This window comes from Lasioglossum baleicum, chromosome 17 (genome assembly GCF_051020765.1).
Source record: "Lasioglossum baleicum chromosome 17, iyLasBale1, whole genome shotgun sequence".
Taxonomy (NCBI): domain Eukaryota; kingdom Metazoa; phylum Arthropoda; class Insecta; order Hymenoptera; family Halictidae; genus Lasioglossum; species Lasioglossum baleicum.
The window spans coordinates 4,636,126-4,656,002 of NC_134945.1; the positions used below are offsets into that span (position 1 = coordinate 4,636,126).

At 40.7% G+C, this 19,877-nt stretch overlaps 1 protein-coding gene across 1 annotated transcript; it reads right to left on the bottom strand.

The window, feature by feature from the left end:
* Window positions 1-13,099: 13,099 nt before the first annotated feature.
* LOC143217528 (uncharacterized) lies at window positions 13,100-14,908 on the bottom strand. Its single transcript, XM_076441912.1, has 2 exons — window positions 14,539-14,908; window positions 13,100-14,226 (listed from the first exon to the last, which is right to left on the bottom strand). The coding sequence occupies exon 2, from the start codon at window positions 14,195-14,197 to the stop codon at window positions 13,100-13,102; it is 1,098 nt and encodes a 365-aa protein (XP_076298027.1). The 5' UTR covers window positions 14,198-14,226; window positions 14,539-14,908.
* Between the last annotated feature and the right edge of the window lie 4,969 nt (window positions 14,909-19,877).

Below are 19,877 nucleotides of genomic sequence, written 5' to 3' on the forward strand. Positions count from 1 at the left end.
TGTTACTACCTGTACTTTAACAATTGCAGTCAATAATGCTGTCGAGCATTACAAATATGGGTTAAATAAGTGTGGGTTTGAATTTGGAAAAGAAACAATCGTATGATCGATGTGTACGATCCGCGGAAGGTGATCGGCGTCCGTTACGTGTTTCGGCCGCGGAACCGTCGATCGCGAGTTGTCACCTAACGGTCGAAACAAAGAGCGGTGACAACAACCTAAGCTAAAGTGTGTTGTTAAACGTATGTGTATGTATGTTTGGATGTGTAAGTGAGAGAGTATCGAGAGCGTGAGCGAGTTTATTCAAAAGTAGAGCGATTGCGACCATTGCGAGCGAAAGTGCGACGAGAGCGGTTTAATTTGTCTAGAGCGATTGTAATTTTGTCAGTGTTACGTTTTTGTTCTTCTTCCGTGTCGTGTTCTTATTTGTAATTATACAATAAATTTCACCATTTATCCCACAAAATTGGGGGCTCGTCCGGGATATTAATACAATCAGAACACTGTTCGCGGGTGAAGGCTCTAACATTCGAGCACGTGAAGTTTGTGAAGTGAGAAAAGCGAACTCAGGTGTAGAAAAGGTCATCATGTCGGCAATTAAAACTTTGAACGATTTTTCGATTGTCGAATTGAAGGAAATGCTGCGTGAACGAGGCTTATCCACATCGGGAGTAAAAGTGGACTTATACAATAGGTTGCTGGACGCAGATCCATCCAGCGTCGAGGAGAGAACGACGGATCCCCTCGACGTCTTGGAGACGGGAATGCCCTTGGGGAAAACGGATGATCCCAATGCACTGCGCGAGGAAATTAACCAAAATGCGCTACTACAAGCTCAGTTACAACTCATGGAACATGAGAAGAGGATTGCAGAACGAGAGAGAATATTACTGGAACGTGAGCTCGCGATCGCACAACGTGAAATTGAAGTTCTAAGACTTTCCCAGCGGCAGGGCGGCAATCCCCAAACCTCAGGAACGGCTACCAACGGACAATCGAATCACCACGTGACCTCTACTAGAGGTTTAACGGTCAAACAAATAATCGAACTGTTAGACTATTTCGATGGGAGTGATGATGTATGCGAAGATTGGATAGCAAAAATTAGATACCTGCGAGGCGCCCACCAGTTAACCGACGAGATGGTGCGAGTAATGATGGTCCAGCGGATGAAGGGAAAAGCAGCAGATTGGTTCCACTCGAAAAAGGAAAACCTGTTCACTCCCATAGACCAGCTGCTTATTCATATAGAGAAAATGTTCCAATATCATACGAGCAAACTGGAACGGCGAAAACAGTTCGAGGAACGGCAGTGGAAACGAGACGAAAAATTCGCAGACTACCTGCATCACAAGGTGATCCTTGCGAATCGAATAAAAATCGACGAGGACGAGCTTATCGATTATATCATTGCGGGGATTCCGGATCCATCTTTGAGGGACCAGGCTAGGATACATGGGCATGCAACGAAGGAGTCATTACTGACAGCATTCGAGAAAGTAACCCTGCGAGGAAAACCATCGACGATCGGGAGCGGCCTTACCGAGAGACCTGGGATGAGCAGAAAAATTGCAGGCGATACAACGGAGGTAACGAAACAGCGTAGTAGTTGTTACTTCTGCGGCGGACGCGGGCACGCAAGCTCTGAATGCCGTAACAAAAGCAGAGGTAGGAAATGTTTCGAATGCCAAAATTTCGGTCATATTTCTGCGGAATGTCCCACTAAGAGCGACGGTGGTACCAAAAGGGCCAATTGTATTTCTAGAAACGGTGCGAATAAATATTATAAAGCAGTCCGAGTCGGCGATCGTACTATTTCGGCCTTGATCGACACAGGTAGCGACATTACGTTGATGCCAATTAGGCAGTATCGGGCGATCGGATCGCCAAAATTAGAACATACTGAAACCAGATTTCGCGGAATTGGTTCTCCGGAGAATGAAACGTTCGGCAGACTCGCGACCGAGATAGAATTGGACGGAAATCTTTATCCGATTACAGTTTACATGGTCAAGGATGAGTTAATTCAGTGGAACCTTTTGATCGGTATCGATTTCTTAAATACGGTTTGCGTGCGAATTGATCAGGGTCGCGTTTCAATTAGTCCTCCTGTAAAAGTTGCATACGCGGGGAAAGACGACAAGTCTGAGGCACCCGAAGTTTTTAATATCGACTGTATCTCCAGTCCCGACGAAATCGATCTCTCGACCATTACTTCTCCGCAATATCGATCATCGGTTGAGCAGTTAATTAGCGATTACAAACCGAACAGAATACATGATTCACCAATAACTATGAAGACCGTTCTTAAAGATTGTGAACCGGTTTATCAGCGAGCGCGGCGTTTGTCTCCCTTCGATCGAGAAAGGGTTAACCAGCACATTAGCAATTGGTTGAGCGACGGTGTTATACGGTCGTCCCTATCAGACTACGCCAGTCCAGTTGTTCTTGTGAAGAAAAAAGATGGAGATACTAGGCTGTGCGTAGACTATCGAAAATTAAACGAAAAAATTGTGAAAGACCGGTATCCATTACCGCTGATCGAGGATCAAATCGACGCGTTACAAACCGCCACGATCTTTACCACGCTCGATTTAAAAAATGGGTTCTTCCACGTACCGTTGGACCCCGAGAGTCGAAAATACACGGCATTTATCGTTCCCGATGGTCAATACGAATTCTTGGACACCCCCTTCGGTTTATGCAATTCGCCCGCGGTGTTCCAAAAGTTTATCAATGGTATTTTTAGACCGTTAATTGATGAAAAAATAGTCTTGACATATATGGATGATTTAGTAGTGCCTGCAACAACTTATGAAGCAGCTATCGAACGACTAGAACGGGTCTTGCGAACTAGTGAAAAGCACGGTTTGAACATTAATTGGCGAAAATGTAGTTTTTTGCAAACGCGGATTGAGTTTCTAGGGCATATTGTAGAGGGGGGAACAGTGCGTCCGAGGGAGAGAAAAACCGATGCAGTTATAAAATTCCCGCGGCCTCGAAATACTAGAGACGTGCAGAGTTTTCTTGGGCTGACGGGGTATTTTCGAAAATTCGTTTGCGGCTATTCTCAGATTGCGCGACAGAGAGCGGTTTAATTTGTCTAGAGCGATTGTAATTTTGTCAGTGTTACGTTTTTGTTCTTCTTCCGTGCCGTGTTCTTATTTGTAATTATACAATAAATTTCACCTCCTTTAAAAATACCTCCTTTAATTTAATAAATTTCACCATTTATCCCACATAAGTAAAAAAATTAATTTTCTGTTTCCTACTAAGGATCTTAATAAGAACGATTGAATTTTGTCATTACATAACATAACAGAATATTTTTTAAGAATCATTATTTTATATATAACGCAATAATGTTCAAATTACTATTTAAATTCCAATATACATTTGTAGAATATTACGTAGTAATTACTTTCATTTTTCCTTCATCTATAAACTATCGATTATATTGTAAACAATTATTACAATGGTGATAATAACGGAAATAAGAATACAATAAGAGAATTATACATATACATATAGTATTATAAGGCAATTACAGAATGGGTAATGTCAGCAATCTACTATATCATTCTTCTTCCACTTGACGAATATCTCGTCGATTGTGGAACTTTTACCGCTGTGGTATATCAGATCACAGTAACTTTCACGTTATCCCCGCGCCCACTCGCGCCCACTTACCGGTCCCGCTGAATAACACAGGGGCTGGCAGTCTTTAATAGTATCTCGTCGGTGCCTCTACTATATCCGTGTGCGCTGCTTGTGCGCTTGCGCCAGCCACAATCTATTTTTAGCACTTTCCGTATTGTATTGCTTTACCGAAACGAAACTGAAATTCGGCTGTCGAGCCGTCGCACAGTGGTCCCAAATCCCCAAAAGCTGGCCAAAACCCCTAAACGTACTTCAATTTCTCAAAAATTGGTATCCCATGGTTTTCGGGTCCGCTGATTACAAATCTGAACTTAAAATTCGAAACAACAAAATGGCGGATCCAATATGGTGAACGCATACATTAAAAAATTGTTAGATCTGTTCAAAAATTAGTATACTATGGTTTTCGAACTATACGAACTATACGACGGGTATAGTTTACAGTAATTCTCTTTACTAAGTTTTCTTAATTCTAAATAATCATTTTTTGTCAGCTTTTGTTGGACAATAAGCCCTACTGCCGCATCACCAGATATCGTTCTTTCATGTTGGTATGTTTTAGACTTTATATATTCGTCAGCTTTCAATGAAGTTGCTGATATATCTTTTAAAACTTTTGATGCAGCCAAATTTCCGGATGCTCGGAAACTCATTTGAGTTGCATACGATAATGCATCACCTGAAAAAATTTGTCCGAATATCTGCTGTCTTTCTTCGCTTTGACCTTTCGCTGGAGGTTTCAAATTCGAAAGAAGGACGGCCAATGTTGTTCGCATGATTGTCGCTGTCTGCAGGTATACGGAATGCAACAGATACATTAAGCCACGTAGCAAACTTTCTAAAAAACAAAACTTCCGTTCTCTTTACACTTTGCCATTTTGTCTTAATTTTAGAAATTAAAATCCCTAATGCTTTCTTTGTTTCATGATTTACATCAATTAATTTCCCGTGCTGTTCGCATATCTGGTCCTGAAAGTATTCAGATATTATAGTAATATTACTATTCAAATAACACCTAATTATTTGAAAAATCTGTTTCCTCGTCAATCGGATTTCGCTATCACGAGACCCTGAAAGTAAATAATAGAAATCAATATTTGAAACATTTTGTATAAGAATTAATTAAAAAGCTAATTAATTACTTCTATAAATTAATTTACTTAGACCTGTCTGTCTCTTGAAGGTCGCTTCCTCTCTAGCTCTCTTATTAAAACGTTTATATCTCGGTAACAAATTAACGCAAAATAATGTTGAAACAGGTGTGTTTCGTCGTCGTTCGGCTTCCTCGCGCCCGGGCTCCTTGATGTTGAACAGCTCGCCGATCCAGGGTCCTAAACGACAAATGGAGTAACGACGCGAGGAACGGAGTCGGTACGGGTGAAATAACTGAGACGAGTCGGTTGCGGGCAAATAAATTATGCTCGTTGCCTTTCAGACGCGTAAGCTACGGTGCCTCAGGATACAGTGCGCGATGGTAATGCTACGGTGCCCGTGAGTTTAGAACGTGTGACCGTGAGAGTGCTACCTGTAAGTGGCGTAGGACGCAGGCAGGATGGACAGGAGTAGAGTTAGATCACGACTGCCGTCGTGATCTCCCTACCTAGGCCGGGTTGTCGTGGTCCTTCGATGTCCGTGACGCACGGGTCATCGAAGTTCCTCCGGACAGTCGTTCAGGGAGTTCGGTCAAGGTGACGCACCTTGTCTGGCTCGACTGGCCTTGTGGGCGACTCGCCTCACGAGGGTGGCTTTCTAGGCGGTTCTTAGGCGACGTCGAAGGGTGACGCACCACTTCTTGTTCGTCGGCTCTCGGAGGCGACGCGCCTATCGAAAGTGTCCGGTGACTCACCGGGTATGTTCGAGGTGGAGTACAACTCGCACCAGCGGAGTGACAGGATAACTGGACAGGTGGTTCTCCGACGAAGTCAAAGGGCGACGCACCACTTCTTGTTCGTCGGCTCTCGGAGGCGACGCGCCTATCGAAAGTGTCCGGTGACGCACCGGGTGTTTCGAGATGGAGCACAGCTCGCACCAGCGGAAGTACAGGATAACTGGACAGGAGGTTCTCCGACGAAGTCAAAGGGTGACGCACCGCTGCTTGTTCGTCGGCTCTCGGAGGCGACGCGCCTAGCGAAAGTGACCGGTGACGCACCGGTTGTTTCGAGGTAGAGCACGGCTCGTTCCAGCGGAACCAGGATGCCGATAACGGCGGAGACGTGGACAACGGTTACAGGTAGTATACTCGGAGCACTGGAATATCGCACGAGGTGATTCCCGGATGGCTACTGGTAGACTCAGGTGATTCTAGTCTGTTCGCGACGACTTTTATAGGGATGGTTTGGTGGTAAGGGATGGTGGTGCGGTGCGGTATTTTGATGGTGACGTATACCTTCTTCTGAACAGTATTTTGGAAGTTTGATTTGGATTCCCGTTGGAATACGGGCCTGGGTGCGGGGTACGTGCGGTACAGGCGGTGTTGTTGTTGTGACAGGAGGCCGGTGGTACGTTACTAGACTCGCGTCGTCGTGTATAACCGGTGGAGGTGTGACAGGGGTTTGTTCGTAACAGGCCTACGTTATGCAGGTCTGTTACAATGTTATTATATGGTTTTGAAATTGTCTGAATGTCAGCTTTAAGAATATATGAAAAAAAACCTTTTTTTTCAAAAATTTACCCGTGACCTTCGCAGGACGTTTCAAGGTCACTAATAAGTCAAACGCATACCATCGTCAAATGTGTTCCTTCAAACCGTAAAATTTTTATTTGAAACATTTTTTAGTATCATTCATACTTTCCGAGATATTTTGGTGAAAGCTAATAAAATGCTCACACTGAGTTAAATAAAATGGTGGTACGTGAGAAATGGCAGTTCTCGGCAGTTAAGATTTTAGATTTTGCAAGATAATAGTATAATCTAAGACCCTAAGTAAGTTATTTGCTGGAGGTGTGTGGAGGTTTTAACTTATCACTACATCTTTAAAATGTATGCGTCAAATTTTACGTTCCCCTTCCGTATAACTTTTAACCGGTTAACATTAACAATTCAGCACTAAAAACGATTGAACTTACCTCCACAAACTGTATCCATTATGTAGTATAAAAATCAGTAGCTTCCAATATAACTTATACACTTTGCACTTATATTTCGTACGTACGCTCACGCGCGTGAAAAATGCCTGTCTAACGAAAGCGAAGTTTCGACTACGACTGCAACTCAGGTAAAAAAATGCAAGCATTTTCCCGTTTACCCCACTACGGAGTCACTATTAGAGTACCCATCCCAATGGGTAAAAACGTCCTAGCTCATAATTCATTTTTGGGGTTTTGGCTACGTTTCCGGGCTTTGGGACCACTGTGCGTCGAGCGTATGAATCGCAATCTGGAGCTAGCCTTCGAGTTTTTTATTTTTTTATTTTTATTTTTCATTACTTTTTTAATTACATTTTTTAACCTTCCAAAAAATTAAAAATGTAAAAACTATGTTCAAAATATGTATTCATATTAAATAGAAACGTTTTGTTACTGACATAATTGCATTAATAAAAATTAGTATATGAGAACAGATTGATGGTATTTATTTTGACTGATTGGAGAATACGAAAATGCAGGAAGTATTTTTTAGTTTATGAAACAATTTGTCGATTTATTAGTTGTCAAACAAATAATAAAATAAATTGTATAATATATATAAATTGATTTTACTAGCATACACAAGTTTATTTATTAAAAAATACAGTCATAACTATAATTATAATAGAATTTCATAAAATATTGAGGTTATTGCAAACTCATCTTCTTTCGCAATGATGCTCTAATTTCATTGCTTCTCTCGAATGTCCATTTCCTTCCAAGACAGTGGCGTTTCTAGGTGTAAATAAAAAATGTTGATATAAAATGTATCATAATTAAACTACAATTATTCTAATAACGTGGAATGTAGTACATAGTACATACGTGATATATCTGTAGAAACAGTTGACGAGCGGTCGCATCATGCTAACGCATGCGCACAGTACGAGCGTGCACGTATAGGCAAAATTTAATGTAGTAGTATCTGCAGTTTTTCGCAAATATCTCAAAAACTAAGGCTGAGCGGTGGTTACATGTATATGAAAAAGTTGTTGAATGTTGAAGAATGTTGAGTTTTACAGCATATTAAAAAATCATCGAAATCGGTGAGGTGGGACCTTTTATGCATCTTTTTGTTACCTGTAAACCGAAAATATGTTTTCGCAACATCGTTGAATCGATGATCAAAATGTATTAGCGCACGACAGTCGTTGTTCACGCTCACGCCTTAAGTAACACAGGCGTTACTCAAATACGTTCTCTGTTTACATATATTTTGTATCGCTCTCTATTTCGCAATAAACGCATCGCTCTTCTAGTATCTTTTTTATTTCGCGCGCTATATTCGCTAATTTATTCAGTATCTCTTTCCTTTTGCGCTACCCGCTTCCAGAATCAAATCTAATAGACGTCCCTATTTTAAGTGCAATGAACGAATCCGAATTTTTTTCCATGTAATACTATTAAATACACGGGTATCCCGCGACTTTATTATTGTCTCACTTCTAACATCAACAGTCGAAAAGAATTCGATCGAAAAATAATAACGTCTTACAATCAGTTGTCGGACTCGAACGTGCCGAACGGATCCGTACCCAGGGAACCTTAAATTTTTAATATACGGTTCACGTACCGCGTATATTTATATACACGTGAAATAGGAATCTCTAAATGTATAACAGAATCATACCAGTGACTACAATTAATTGAAATCCAATATACGGGGTGTTTCTTTTATCTCGAAAAATTTAAATATCCCTCATGAAGATGAAAAACGTCACAACTCAAAATTTAATTTTCGTTTTATTGCATTAAAATACTCGCCAGATGAATAAATACATTTTTCGGAGGAAATTTAACTATGGAATGGAAAATAAAAGAAAGCCAAAACAAAACAATTAAGCGAAAATCAAAAAATCATTTATTACACACAGTCACACACATAAAAACAAATATTATAATACATAAACAATATAATACAATGCCAATAAATACATAACAATTAACTAGGACTAGATGAAAGCCGGTGGAGGAAGTTTTGAACTTTTTGGCACACAGTGATGACAGTGATGACGGCGATGACAATGATAACGGCGACGACGGCGATGACAGCGATGACGACGATTACAGAGATGACGGCGATGTCGGCGATGACAGCGATGACTCTGCAAATAATAAAACGCATTTGATTATATTATTTGACGACTTTTTTTACTCTATTTAAATATAATCTATTTAAATTTATTTAAAGAATAATACAGATTATTTATATGTTTAAACAATTTTATTTACTCAGAAAATTCTGTTTATAAAGAGATGTTTTTTACAAAAATAGTTTGGGAAATGTATACTTTGGCTAAAAAATTATTTTTATTTAATTAATTTGTTTAAATAATTTTACTGTTTTGCAAGATTCTGTTTAAAAACGGTGTTCCCTAACAAAAAATTATTTGTTTAAAACTTAATTTGTTTAAAAACGATTGTTACAAAATTTAACACATTCAAAGACTGTACTTGTTTAAATAGTAGATGCATAGTCGGTAAAAATTGAATGTATAAAATATTTGATTATGTAATACATTCATTCGAAAAATACATTGTAGTATTTGATTGAGTTGTAAATGAGTAATTAAACTTACATTAGCGAATCTCGATCATTTCCATCGTTGACTCAGCTTCTCCTGACTCGCGTTTCAGCTACTCGGTCCACCGAAACGCGAGCTCGGAGAGGCGTGGAAATTTGGCGACGACGGTGGAGGACCAGGTGATTTTCTTGGTGGAGGCAGCAGATTTTGATGATTTCCATTGCTGACTTCGCTTCTCCTGATTCGCGTTTCAGCTACTCGGTCCACCGAAACGCGAGCTCGGAGAGCTTGGGTGTAGCTTACTTATGTAGAATGTTCTTCAGCTTTTGAGATTTCGTCGGTTTATGTAGAGACTTTTCTTCTTCATTCCTTTTCCTGGCTTGGTCATGCAGTTTGACTTTGTACAAATGCTTCAAAGCTGCTACTCTATGGGCGTAGCAGCTGTTGTCTTCATTAAACCAACCCGGATGTTCAATTTTGCTCCTCTGAATGGCCGTCCTGCATAATTTTTCAAGTACATTTTCCTGGTGTCAAAACTCCCCCCAGTAGTTTTGGAATATTTTTAACTGCGTTGTAATTATCTTTACAAACGCCTCCGTGGGTCGTGAGAGTTTTCTCACGTCAGGGGCATATTCGTCGTCGTCGTCGTCGTCGTCATCTGAATATTCCCTGGTTGCAATATACTTCTCTGCAGGTTCCATCACGTCCAATGGCGTTTTTAACATACTATTGCGACATTCGGTACAATCATATTTTCGCATTATATGGTGTACAATATAACCTGTGAAATAGGTGATGGACGTTTCTTCGTAGAATGACGGTCCATCGTTCCTCTCAGTAGAAGTCGCCGCCTCTATACAGTTTTCGTTCAAATGTCTTGCGCATTGTAACGCTCCGTCGCACAGTGGTCCCAAAGCCCGGAAACGTAGCCAAAACCCCAAAAATGAATTATGAGCTAGGACGTTTTTACCCATTGGGATGGGTACTCTAATAGTGACTCCGTAGTGGGGTAAACGGGAAAATGCTTGCATTTTTTTACCTGAGTTGCAGTCGTAGTCGAAATTTCGCTTTCGTTAGACAGGCATTTTTCACGCGCGTGAGCGTACGTACGAAATATAAGTGCAAAGTGTATAAGTTATATTGGAAGCTACTGATTTTTATACTACATAATGGATACAATTTGTGGAGGTAAGTTCAATCGTTTTTAGTGCTGAATTGTTAATGTTAACCGGTTAAAAGTTACACGGAAGGGGAACGTAAAATTTGACGCATACATTTTAAAGATGTAGTGATAAGTTAAAACCTCCACACACCTCCAGCAAATAACTTACATAGGGTCTTAGATTATACTATTATCTTGCAAAATCTAAAATCTTAACTGCCGAGAACTGCCATTTCTCACGTACCACCATTTTATTTAACTCAGTGTGAGCATTTTATTAGCTTTCACCAAAATATCTCGAAAAGTATGAATGATACTAAAAAATGTTTCAAATAAAAATTTTACGGTTTGAAGGAACACATTTGACGATGGTATGCGTTTGACTTATTAGTGACCTTGAAACGTCCTGCGAAGGTCACGGGTCAATTTTTGAAAAAAAAGGTTATTTTTTCATATATTCTTATAGCTGACATTCAGACAATTTCAAAACAAAATATAATAACATTATTTTGCGTTAATTTGTTACCGAGATATAAACGTTTTAATAAGAGAGCTAGAGAGGAAGCGACCTTCAAGAGACAGACAGGTCTAAGTAAATTAATTTATAGAAGTAATTAATTAGCTTTTTAATTAATTCTTATACAAAATGTTTCAAATATTGATTTCTATTATTTACTTTCAGGGTCTCGTGATAGCGAAATCCGATTGACGAGGAAACAGATTTTTCAAATAATTAGGTGTTATTTGAATAGTAATATTACTATAATATCTGAATACTTTCAGGACCAGATATGCGAACAGCACGGGAAATTAATTGATGTAAATCATGAAACAAAGAAAGCATTAGGGATTTTAATTTCTAAAATTAAGACAAAATGGCAAAGTGTAAAGAGAACGGAAGTTTTGTTTTTTAGAAAGTTTGCTACGTGGCTTAATGTATCTGTTGCATTCCGTATACCTGCAGACAGCGACAATCATGCGAACAACATTGGCCGTCCTTCTTTCGAATTTGAAACCTCCAGCGAAAGGTCAAAGCGAAGAAAGACAGCAGATATTCGGACAAATTTTTTCAGGTGATGCATTATCGTATGCAACTCAAATGAGTTTCCGAGCATCCGGAAATTTGGCTGCATCAAAAGTTTTAAAAGATATATCAGCAACTTCATTGAAAGCTGACGAATATATAAAGTCTAAAACATACCAACATGAAAGAACGATATCTGGTGATGCGGCAGTAGGGCTTATTGTCCAACAAAAGCTGACAAAAAATGATTATTTAGAATTAAGAAAACTTAGTAAAGAGAATTACTGTAAACTATACCCGTCGTATAGTTCGTATAGTTCGAAAACCATAGTATACTAATTTTTGAACAGAACTAACAATTTTTTAACGTATGCGTTCACCATATTGGATCCGCCATTTTGTTGTTTCGAATTTTAAGTTCAGATTTGTAATCAGCGGATCCGAAAACCATGGGATACCAATTTTTGAGAAATTGAAGTACGTTTAGGGGTTTTGGCCAGCTTTTGGGGATTTGGGACCACTGTGCGTCGCTTCTTCGTCTGCCGGTAAATTCTCACTTGGTGTGAAATTACATTGGGCAGGTATGTAGGTTTCACCTCCAATTAGTGCTGAAGATTCTTCGTCCTCTTCTCGTGTATTGGTTCGCTCTCCAATTTTGATTAATTACGAGCACATAATGTGCCGCAAATTCAACCGGACCATACGCGGCAATGGGTTGAAATTGAATCCTCCTCGTTGTCGGACCTTTGAGAACAAATGTTCCACTGAATCTTGGTTTACCAAACCTATGGCAAACTTGAAATTACGTGTGTTTTCGTCATCGGTGATCGATTCATACACTTGAAAAAAAGCCCCGAGAGATTGCGTGAAACCCTTAAAGCAGGGCGGTCTCTTCATTAAACTTGCATTTTGTCCATATGGGCTAATACTCCACTTTTTCGTCCACCCCATCGCATCTTGTACCGTCTGGTGGACGACGTCATTCCGGCTGCAAATGGGCTTCTTCTTTCTGCAATTGCTGTTGACATCATAGCAATTGCAGTAATCTATTAACTTATCCATTTTTCTGATAAACTCTGCCGTATTTTTCCAGGTTGTGCTGCGGTCTTTCAGCCCTTTCGGATCGTTCCCGCAACTTCGATTGCTGCAGCGAATCTTCTTCCAAACATTTGGAATGCACGCTTAACGTTCATACTTTGGAACGCATTTGGGTGCAAATGGGTCTCGGTTATGTGAGGCAGCAATCGTGACGAGTTCATAGCCCTGTCGTAATTCCACGTTTCATCCATGTCGGAAAACGAAATGATACTTTCGTTTCCAACGTATATATTTCCGTGTTTTCGTAGTTGTGCCACTAACCGTTTAATTAGATGAGGGAAATCGAATGCCGCATAATATTTTGTTCCCTCATAATGTAAGAACGGTGGTCCTCTGTTACTTTCAATACTCTGTACACTTTTTGGTTCGTGGTGCACTGATCACATGTCAAAATCTTTACATGTGCTCCACTCTCTTTCAGTCGTCGCAAGCATGTGTATAAAAGGTGTATGAGGTTCTTCTGTCCATTGATACTGTCGACACAAAAGACGAACACGTAGAGTGCTACCCTAACATTCCCAGATCGACAAGTCCTTCCACTTTATCTAGGGAAGCTGAATATTCTTCCCATGTCCTAATGGACGTCTCATCCCACTTCAGTGCGCACAATCTCTGATCCAATGGCAACTCAGATAAACGTCTTTTTATGTTATCAAAGACGTGGTCTTCAAATCCAGTGTCCAGATTGTTAATTGCAATCCATCTTCGCACTGTGCTTTCTGCAGGTAGATGACATCCATTTTTCCTAAGTTTGTTGTAAGCGGACGGAGAATAATAAAATATAATTTTCGACAAATCTTGTTCCTCCGTCATGTACGGCACGTTGTCTTTCTTTAGCTGCAATTTAACCATTGTTCGTGAAACTTTGTTCAGACATTTTTGTCTATCTAAAAATTCATCCACCGTTTCTGCTGCTTTAGGAACACGAACTTTGGCTGCCACAGCTCTTTGAAGTTTTTGCTCATGGCATTTTAATGTCAGCTTCAAATCTGCTATCTCCCTTCGCAATGTGCGATTTATCTTCTCCAATCGAGTTGCGTGGGAGATTTTTTTAGTTTTTGTCCTTCGTGCTGGGTAGCTTGTGTAACTGGGTAGCGGTTCAGTTGCTACCCATTCCATCCTATCGTCCTCAGTTTCTGAGAAATATAATTGCGTCTTTGCATAAACCCGCGACGGCATGTTAATAGAATAATCCTCTTGAGGTATCGCGATATCTTCCGTCCCGCTCGCGTTTCCATTCTCTTGCTCCGCGGCGTATCCCTCGATGGTTTCATTCTCCTCTTCTTCGACGGTATATCCCTCGATGATTTGATTCTCCTCTTCTTCGACGGTATATCTCTCGGTGATTTGATTCTCCCCTTCTTCGACGGTATATCCCTCGATGGTTTCATTCTCCTCTTCTTCGACGGTATATCCCTCGATGATTTGATTCTCCTCTTCTTCGACAGTATATTCCTCGATGATTTGATGAAGTTCCGCGATGTCTTGATGGAATTCCTCTTTTTCTCGACATTGTCCCTCATTTTCCCATGGTTTGGGTAGAGAACTCGCTTTTAGTCTGCGTCGTGCATTTGGGCACAATCTATTGTCGGGCTTGAACATTTCGGGCGAGAAATGTTCAGCACATATACCTGTAATGTAAAATTGTTTAACCTTTGCCAACCGGATACATGGTCCAAACGAATAAAAAATCTATGAGTTCAAAGAATTGCATTGATGACGAAGAAATATTTTTTGTACCCTACACATGCTTTAATTTATTCTTAATCAATAAAAAAATGTATTCTTAATAAAAAAATTTATTCGGAAAACTCACTTTTAATGACAAGAATACTAACTTCTACTAATCCGCCGTGCGACGATTTATAATGGACATGAATGTGGCAAAGTGCAAATCTATTAATTTTTAAATAAGAATGTGTAAATCTGTAATTTGTACTTACCCAAACGTCTTATCGTTGATGCGGCATACGATTTTAAATTTGGATTACCTATAAAAAGAGTAATCACAGTTGAAGCATATTTATTTTTATTATATGTAAAGGATCTCGATCCTTGGTGTTCGGCTTCCTCGCAGCGGTGCTCCTCGGTGCTGAATTGCTCGCCGATCCAGGGTTCTAGACGGCGAGGAGAGTAAACGGTGCGAGGAACGGAATCGGTACAGGGTTAAATAATTAACGAGTCAAATGTTCGGAATACAGTTGTACTCGCTGCCTTTACGCCGCGTCGTGTACGGTGCCTCAGGATGCAGTGCCTCAGGGTACGGTGCGCGGTTTTAGTGATACGGCGCCCGTGATATCAAACGTTCGACCGCGGCAGTGCTACCTGTAAACGCTGTAGGACGAACTCGGAAAGGACAGGAGTAGAGTTAGAGGAGTAGAGTTAGAGTCCCTACCTAGGCCGGGTTTTCGCGGATCTTTGATGTCGGTGACGCACCGATCATCACAGTCCTTCCGGTCAGCCGTTTGGAGAGTCCGATCAAGGTGACTCACCTTGTCTCGCTCAACCGGCCTCGTGGACGACACGTCTCACCGTGCTTTGCGACTTTCTAGGCGGTTCTTAGGCGACGTCGAGGGGTGACGCACCACGTCTAGTTCGGCCGATTTCGTGGACGACGCGTCTCACGGAATTTACCGGTGACGCACCGGGTGTGTTCGAGGTGGAGCACGGTTCGCACCAGCGGAGATACAGGATGACTGGACAGGTGGTTCTCCGACGAAGTCACAGGGTGACGCACCACTTCTTGTTCGTCGGCTCTCGGAGGCGACGCGCCTAGCGAAAGTGACCGGTGACGCACCGGGTGTTTCGAGGTAGAGCACGGCTCTCACCAGCGGAACCAGGATGCCGGTAACCAGGAGGTTCGTTCGGCGAACGACTCGAAGTCGACTGCGGAGACGTGGACAACGGTTACAGGTAGTAGACTCACAGCACTGGAATATCGCACGTTGTGGTTCCTGGATGACTACTGGTAGACTCAGGTGGTTGTGATCTGTTCGCGGCGGCTTTTATAGGGATGGTTTGGTGGTAAGGGGTGGTGGTGCGGTGCGGTATTTTGGTGATGACGTATAACTTCTTATACTCGTTATTTTGGAAATTTGATTTCGGATTCCCGTTGGAATACGGATCTAGGTGCGGGGTACGTGCGGTACAGGCGGTGTTGTTGTGTTGACAGGAAGCCGGTCGTACGTTACTCGATTCGCGTCGTCGTGTATAACCGGTGGAGGTTTGACAGGGGTTTGTTCGTAACAGTTCTACTTTACGTAGGTCTGTTATATACAGGGTGTTTACCTACAGGTGGGAGAAAATTTAAGGGGTGGTTCTCGACGATAATATAAGACGAAAATGAAGAATAAAAAAATTGCGATTTCGGCTTCGTTATTTAATTATTAACAATTAAAGATCCGCCTAAAATGCTGCAACACTTCTAACAAAAGTATACGTTGCGTACGTCAGACAGGCGCGCGACAGTCTCGTATCAAGTGACAAACGCATGCATACCTTGGTTCTCATTTGGGGCCCCAGCGAGGTGAAAATGTTTAAAAAATCGGTGGACGACATTGAACCTACCTACTCGTTAAAATCCACAAGGGCATTTCTAATATCCGCCCTATGGAATTATCGAGTAGAAGGGGTCAATGCCCTTTCACTTTTAAATTCTTCTCACACATATTCATAAATCCTTATCCTGCACTATAATTGTTCATAACACCGTACCTAATATACTGGAATAAACGCTCTAGCACTATTTACAATATCATACACACGCACTACAAGTTTACAGAGTCATGCGATTTCTGCGAACGGAAATCTTCGACGCGTGCGAGAAGAATCGTCCGTACAAGCTAGTATCCGTATGCACACTGATTCAAGACAGCTAATGTGGTCAATGTACACACATGAGATATTTCGCGGTCACAGACAGAATGAGAAAGAATCACGAAATTCGTGAAAACAGGATAGACAATGTATTGGTATAGCAACGCGCGATGTTTGGACGGTAGTTTGCTGTAGACCTTCATTTGTTTTATCGATCTGGCATCGACCTCATCAGCTGTCTTGAATCAGTGTGCATACAGATGCTAGCTTGTACGGACGATTCTTCTCGCACGCGTCGAAGATTTCCGTTCGCAGAAATCGCATGACTCTGTAAACTTGTAGTGCGTGTGTATGATATTGTAAATAGTGCTAGAGCGTTTATTCCAGTATATTAGGTACGGTGTTATGAACAATTATAGTGCAGGATAAGGATTTATGAATATGTGTGAGAAGAATTTAAAAGTGAAAGGGCATTGACCCCTTCTACTCGATAATTCCATAGGGCGGATATTAGAAATGCCCTTGTGGATTTTAACGAGTAGGTAGGTTCAATGTCGTCCACCGATTTTTTAAACATTTTCACCTCGCTGGGGCCCCAAATGAGAACCAAGGTATGCATGCGTTTGTCACTTGATACGAGACTGTCGCGCGCCTGTCTGAAGTACGCAACGTATACTTTTGTTAGAAGTGTTGCAGCATTTTAGGCGGATTTTTAATTGTTAATAACTAAACAACGAAGCCGAAATCGCAATTTTTTTATTCTTCATTTTCGTCTTATATTATCGTCGAGAACCACCCCTTAAATTTTCTCCCACCTGTAGGTAAACACCCTGTATATGTATATACGATCACTTAACAAAATATGAATATTTTAAACATACAACGATCAAACAATATTTCCAGTAAATATTAAAACCAGGGACTTAATACTAAAATGAATGCCATACTATTCTAATTGTAAGCATAACACCGTATTTTTTTAAGCGATACAATCTCAAAGGAAAGAAAACTCTCGTAACAAAATTTTAAACATCTTGTTTTACATAATACAAAAAATGTGACAAATGTATTGATAAAGGTTGTATATGAAGAAAGTTGTCAATAAAAATGTTAGCATTCAAAATCTGACCGAGGAATCCATCTCTGAGTAACAGCCCTCTAGCTTGCCCGTGAGGATAGTTACAGGGCAAATTAGATTTTACGCTTTTCTACGCATTTTCCGCTCTCAAATGCGTTCTACAATTCTGAAAAAAATGTGACATATTTTGGATCCAAATGCCCATTTTAGAGAATTTTTCCAGATTTTTTTGTTGCAAACTATGGTCGTAAAAAATGAAAAACCTCAAAAGAATTGGAAATATGCAAATTTTCTCGAAAATATGAATTCATGCTATTCTACTGTTTGGTTCCTTGGTAAAGTACTATAACAGGCAGTGCCGCGGGTGTATATTACGTAATTTTTATCGTTATTACATTGAAAAAAGCAATTGTTTGTCCTAAGAAATGCGATTTAAGAGGAAGAAAAATTGTATTGCAATTGCACCATTTGTAATAAAAATGAATTTATATCTATCATTAATGAGTACAGTGATGAAAATTAAGCTGCTACTTTTTTCTATTCTACCTGTATTTACAAATTATGAAAGGCTTAGAATCTAGATTAATGAATTTTAATATGGTAGGGATGCAAAACTGTTAAGCGCGATCAACGGTTAGTATGTCCCGAGAGGCAAAAACGCCATTCGTTTTTACCGAGTAGGACACCCGCGGATCGCCAAAACAATAAACAGCTAACCTGTGAATGCCCTAGCGCAGGCATGGTCAATTCGTAGCTCGATCGTAGGCATTCTCAACGCATACTCCCACTTCTCCCGCCCCACCGTGGTGCGGATCGAGAAATTCAGTGACTTTTTGTCCAAAAACGAACTTTCTTGTATCGATATCTAATCAATAAACATTGCTTCCCAAATGTAAATAGACCTCGGAAATGAAGAATGAAATGAAGAAATAAAATTGTAATAAACAGTTTTGGGCAAATTTTATTTTGAATAACGAATAAATCGCAGGATTTATTCGAGAATAACGAATAACGATTTTCTTCATTATAGTTACTATAATACTTTAGAAAGCTTTATTCATCTCTACTCATAATTTCATCTATTTTTATAATTATGTAAGTATTGATTTCATGAAATTTCTTTTTTAAGTAGAATAATATGAAGCGTTACTGCCACATATTGTAATTAAATTTATATAAACAACTGCCTTTGGCAACGGTCCCTAGATTTCGATCACATTTTATTTGCAATAAAAAATAAGAAAAATTACATAAAATATGAGGATTTATTCGTGAATGTAATAATGATGTTATTCGGTAAACTGTAAACTGCTCGATGGTTGGTAGGTGGATTTCAATGAAAACAACGTAATAGGATCAACCGAAATTTTATTTGTCCATCCGTGACGAGTACTGATTCAAGACTGACTCCCCAAGACCTCCTCCAAAGTCCTGTCCCTTCTCGGGGTTTTGTTTTTGTTTTCAATCGCGATACCAACTCTCTCGATTTCGCCGGCAGCCCGTCGGCTCTGGAAGACCTTGTGTCTTCCTGTGAATGATGCCACCATCGTTATCTCAGGTACCTAGCCCTGCGTGGTTGGGCGGCCGCGGCCTAGGAAAGACCCTGTGTCTTCCCTTCCACTTTATGACCCTCATATACTCAGGTACCTGGCCCTGCTTGGTCTAGCGGCCGCGGCCTAGGGATGACCTTGTGTCTTCCCCCGCACAATGGGCTACACCGTTAAGAGTTGGTGCGCATTATTATTCCAATAGCTCAATAACCTTCTTCTTCCACCTCGAACCAGCCTTCGCCGCTCTTCTTACACACATATCTCTCACATAAATTTACTTTTACGGAGAATTACAAACAATTTTACAACATATGGTACCTCGCCACAATAATCTCGCATACATCCATTTATCGCCGCCTTAGCGCTACAAAATAGTAATACGCTCCCAATCCTATCCGCAACAGTAAACAATTATTCAGTAGTAGGATCGAAAAAATCTGTAACGTTATTCATTATTCGATATAATTTCGGGACACACACATATTTACTGCCACGATTCTTGGCTACACTCTTGTCAAATTGCGCGTCTTCGAAGTTTGAAACGTACGAGAAAAAACTGTAAGCAGGCCATGGGCCGAGTTCGGCGAAGACGCTTTGTTTGCGTTTTTTTCCGCGAGAACGAATCCGGCGTTTGAGCCTGAGTGTGTGTGTTGTGTTTGCGGCCCAGTGCTGCCAGCTGAGGGGAATCACGCCAATATGAGGTACCCCCTCTCTGATGACCAGAGTAATATGTGACACGTTGCGCATGTGCGACGGGGATTGAAGTAGGATATATAGGCGGGTTCTAAGCCACTTCCCAATTCAGGCGGTTCTGAGGAACTTTCCAATTCACGGGAGA

Excerpts from the sequence above, each read along its gene's own strand:
- LOC143217528 (XM_076441912.1), bottom strand. The coding sequence starts at position 14,197 with ATGTTCAAGCCCGACAATAGATTGTGCCCAAATGCACGACGCAGACTA.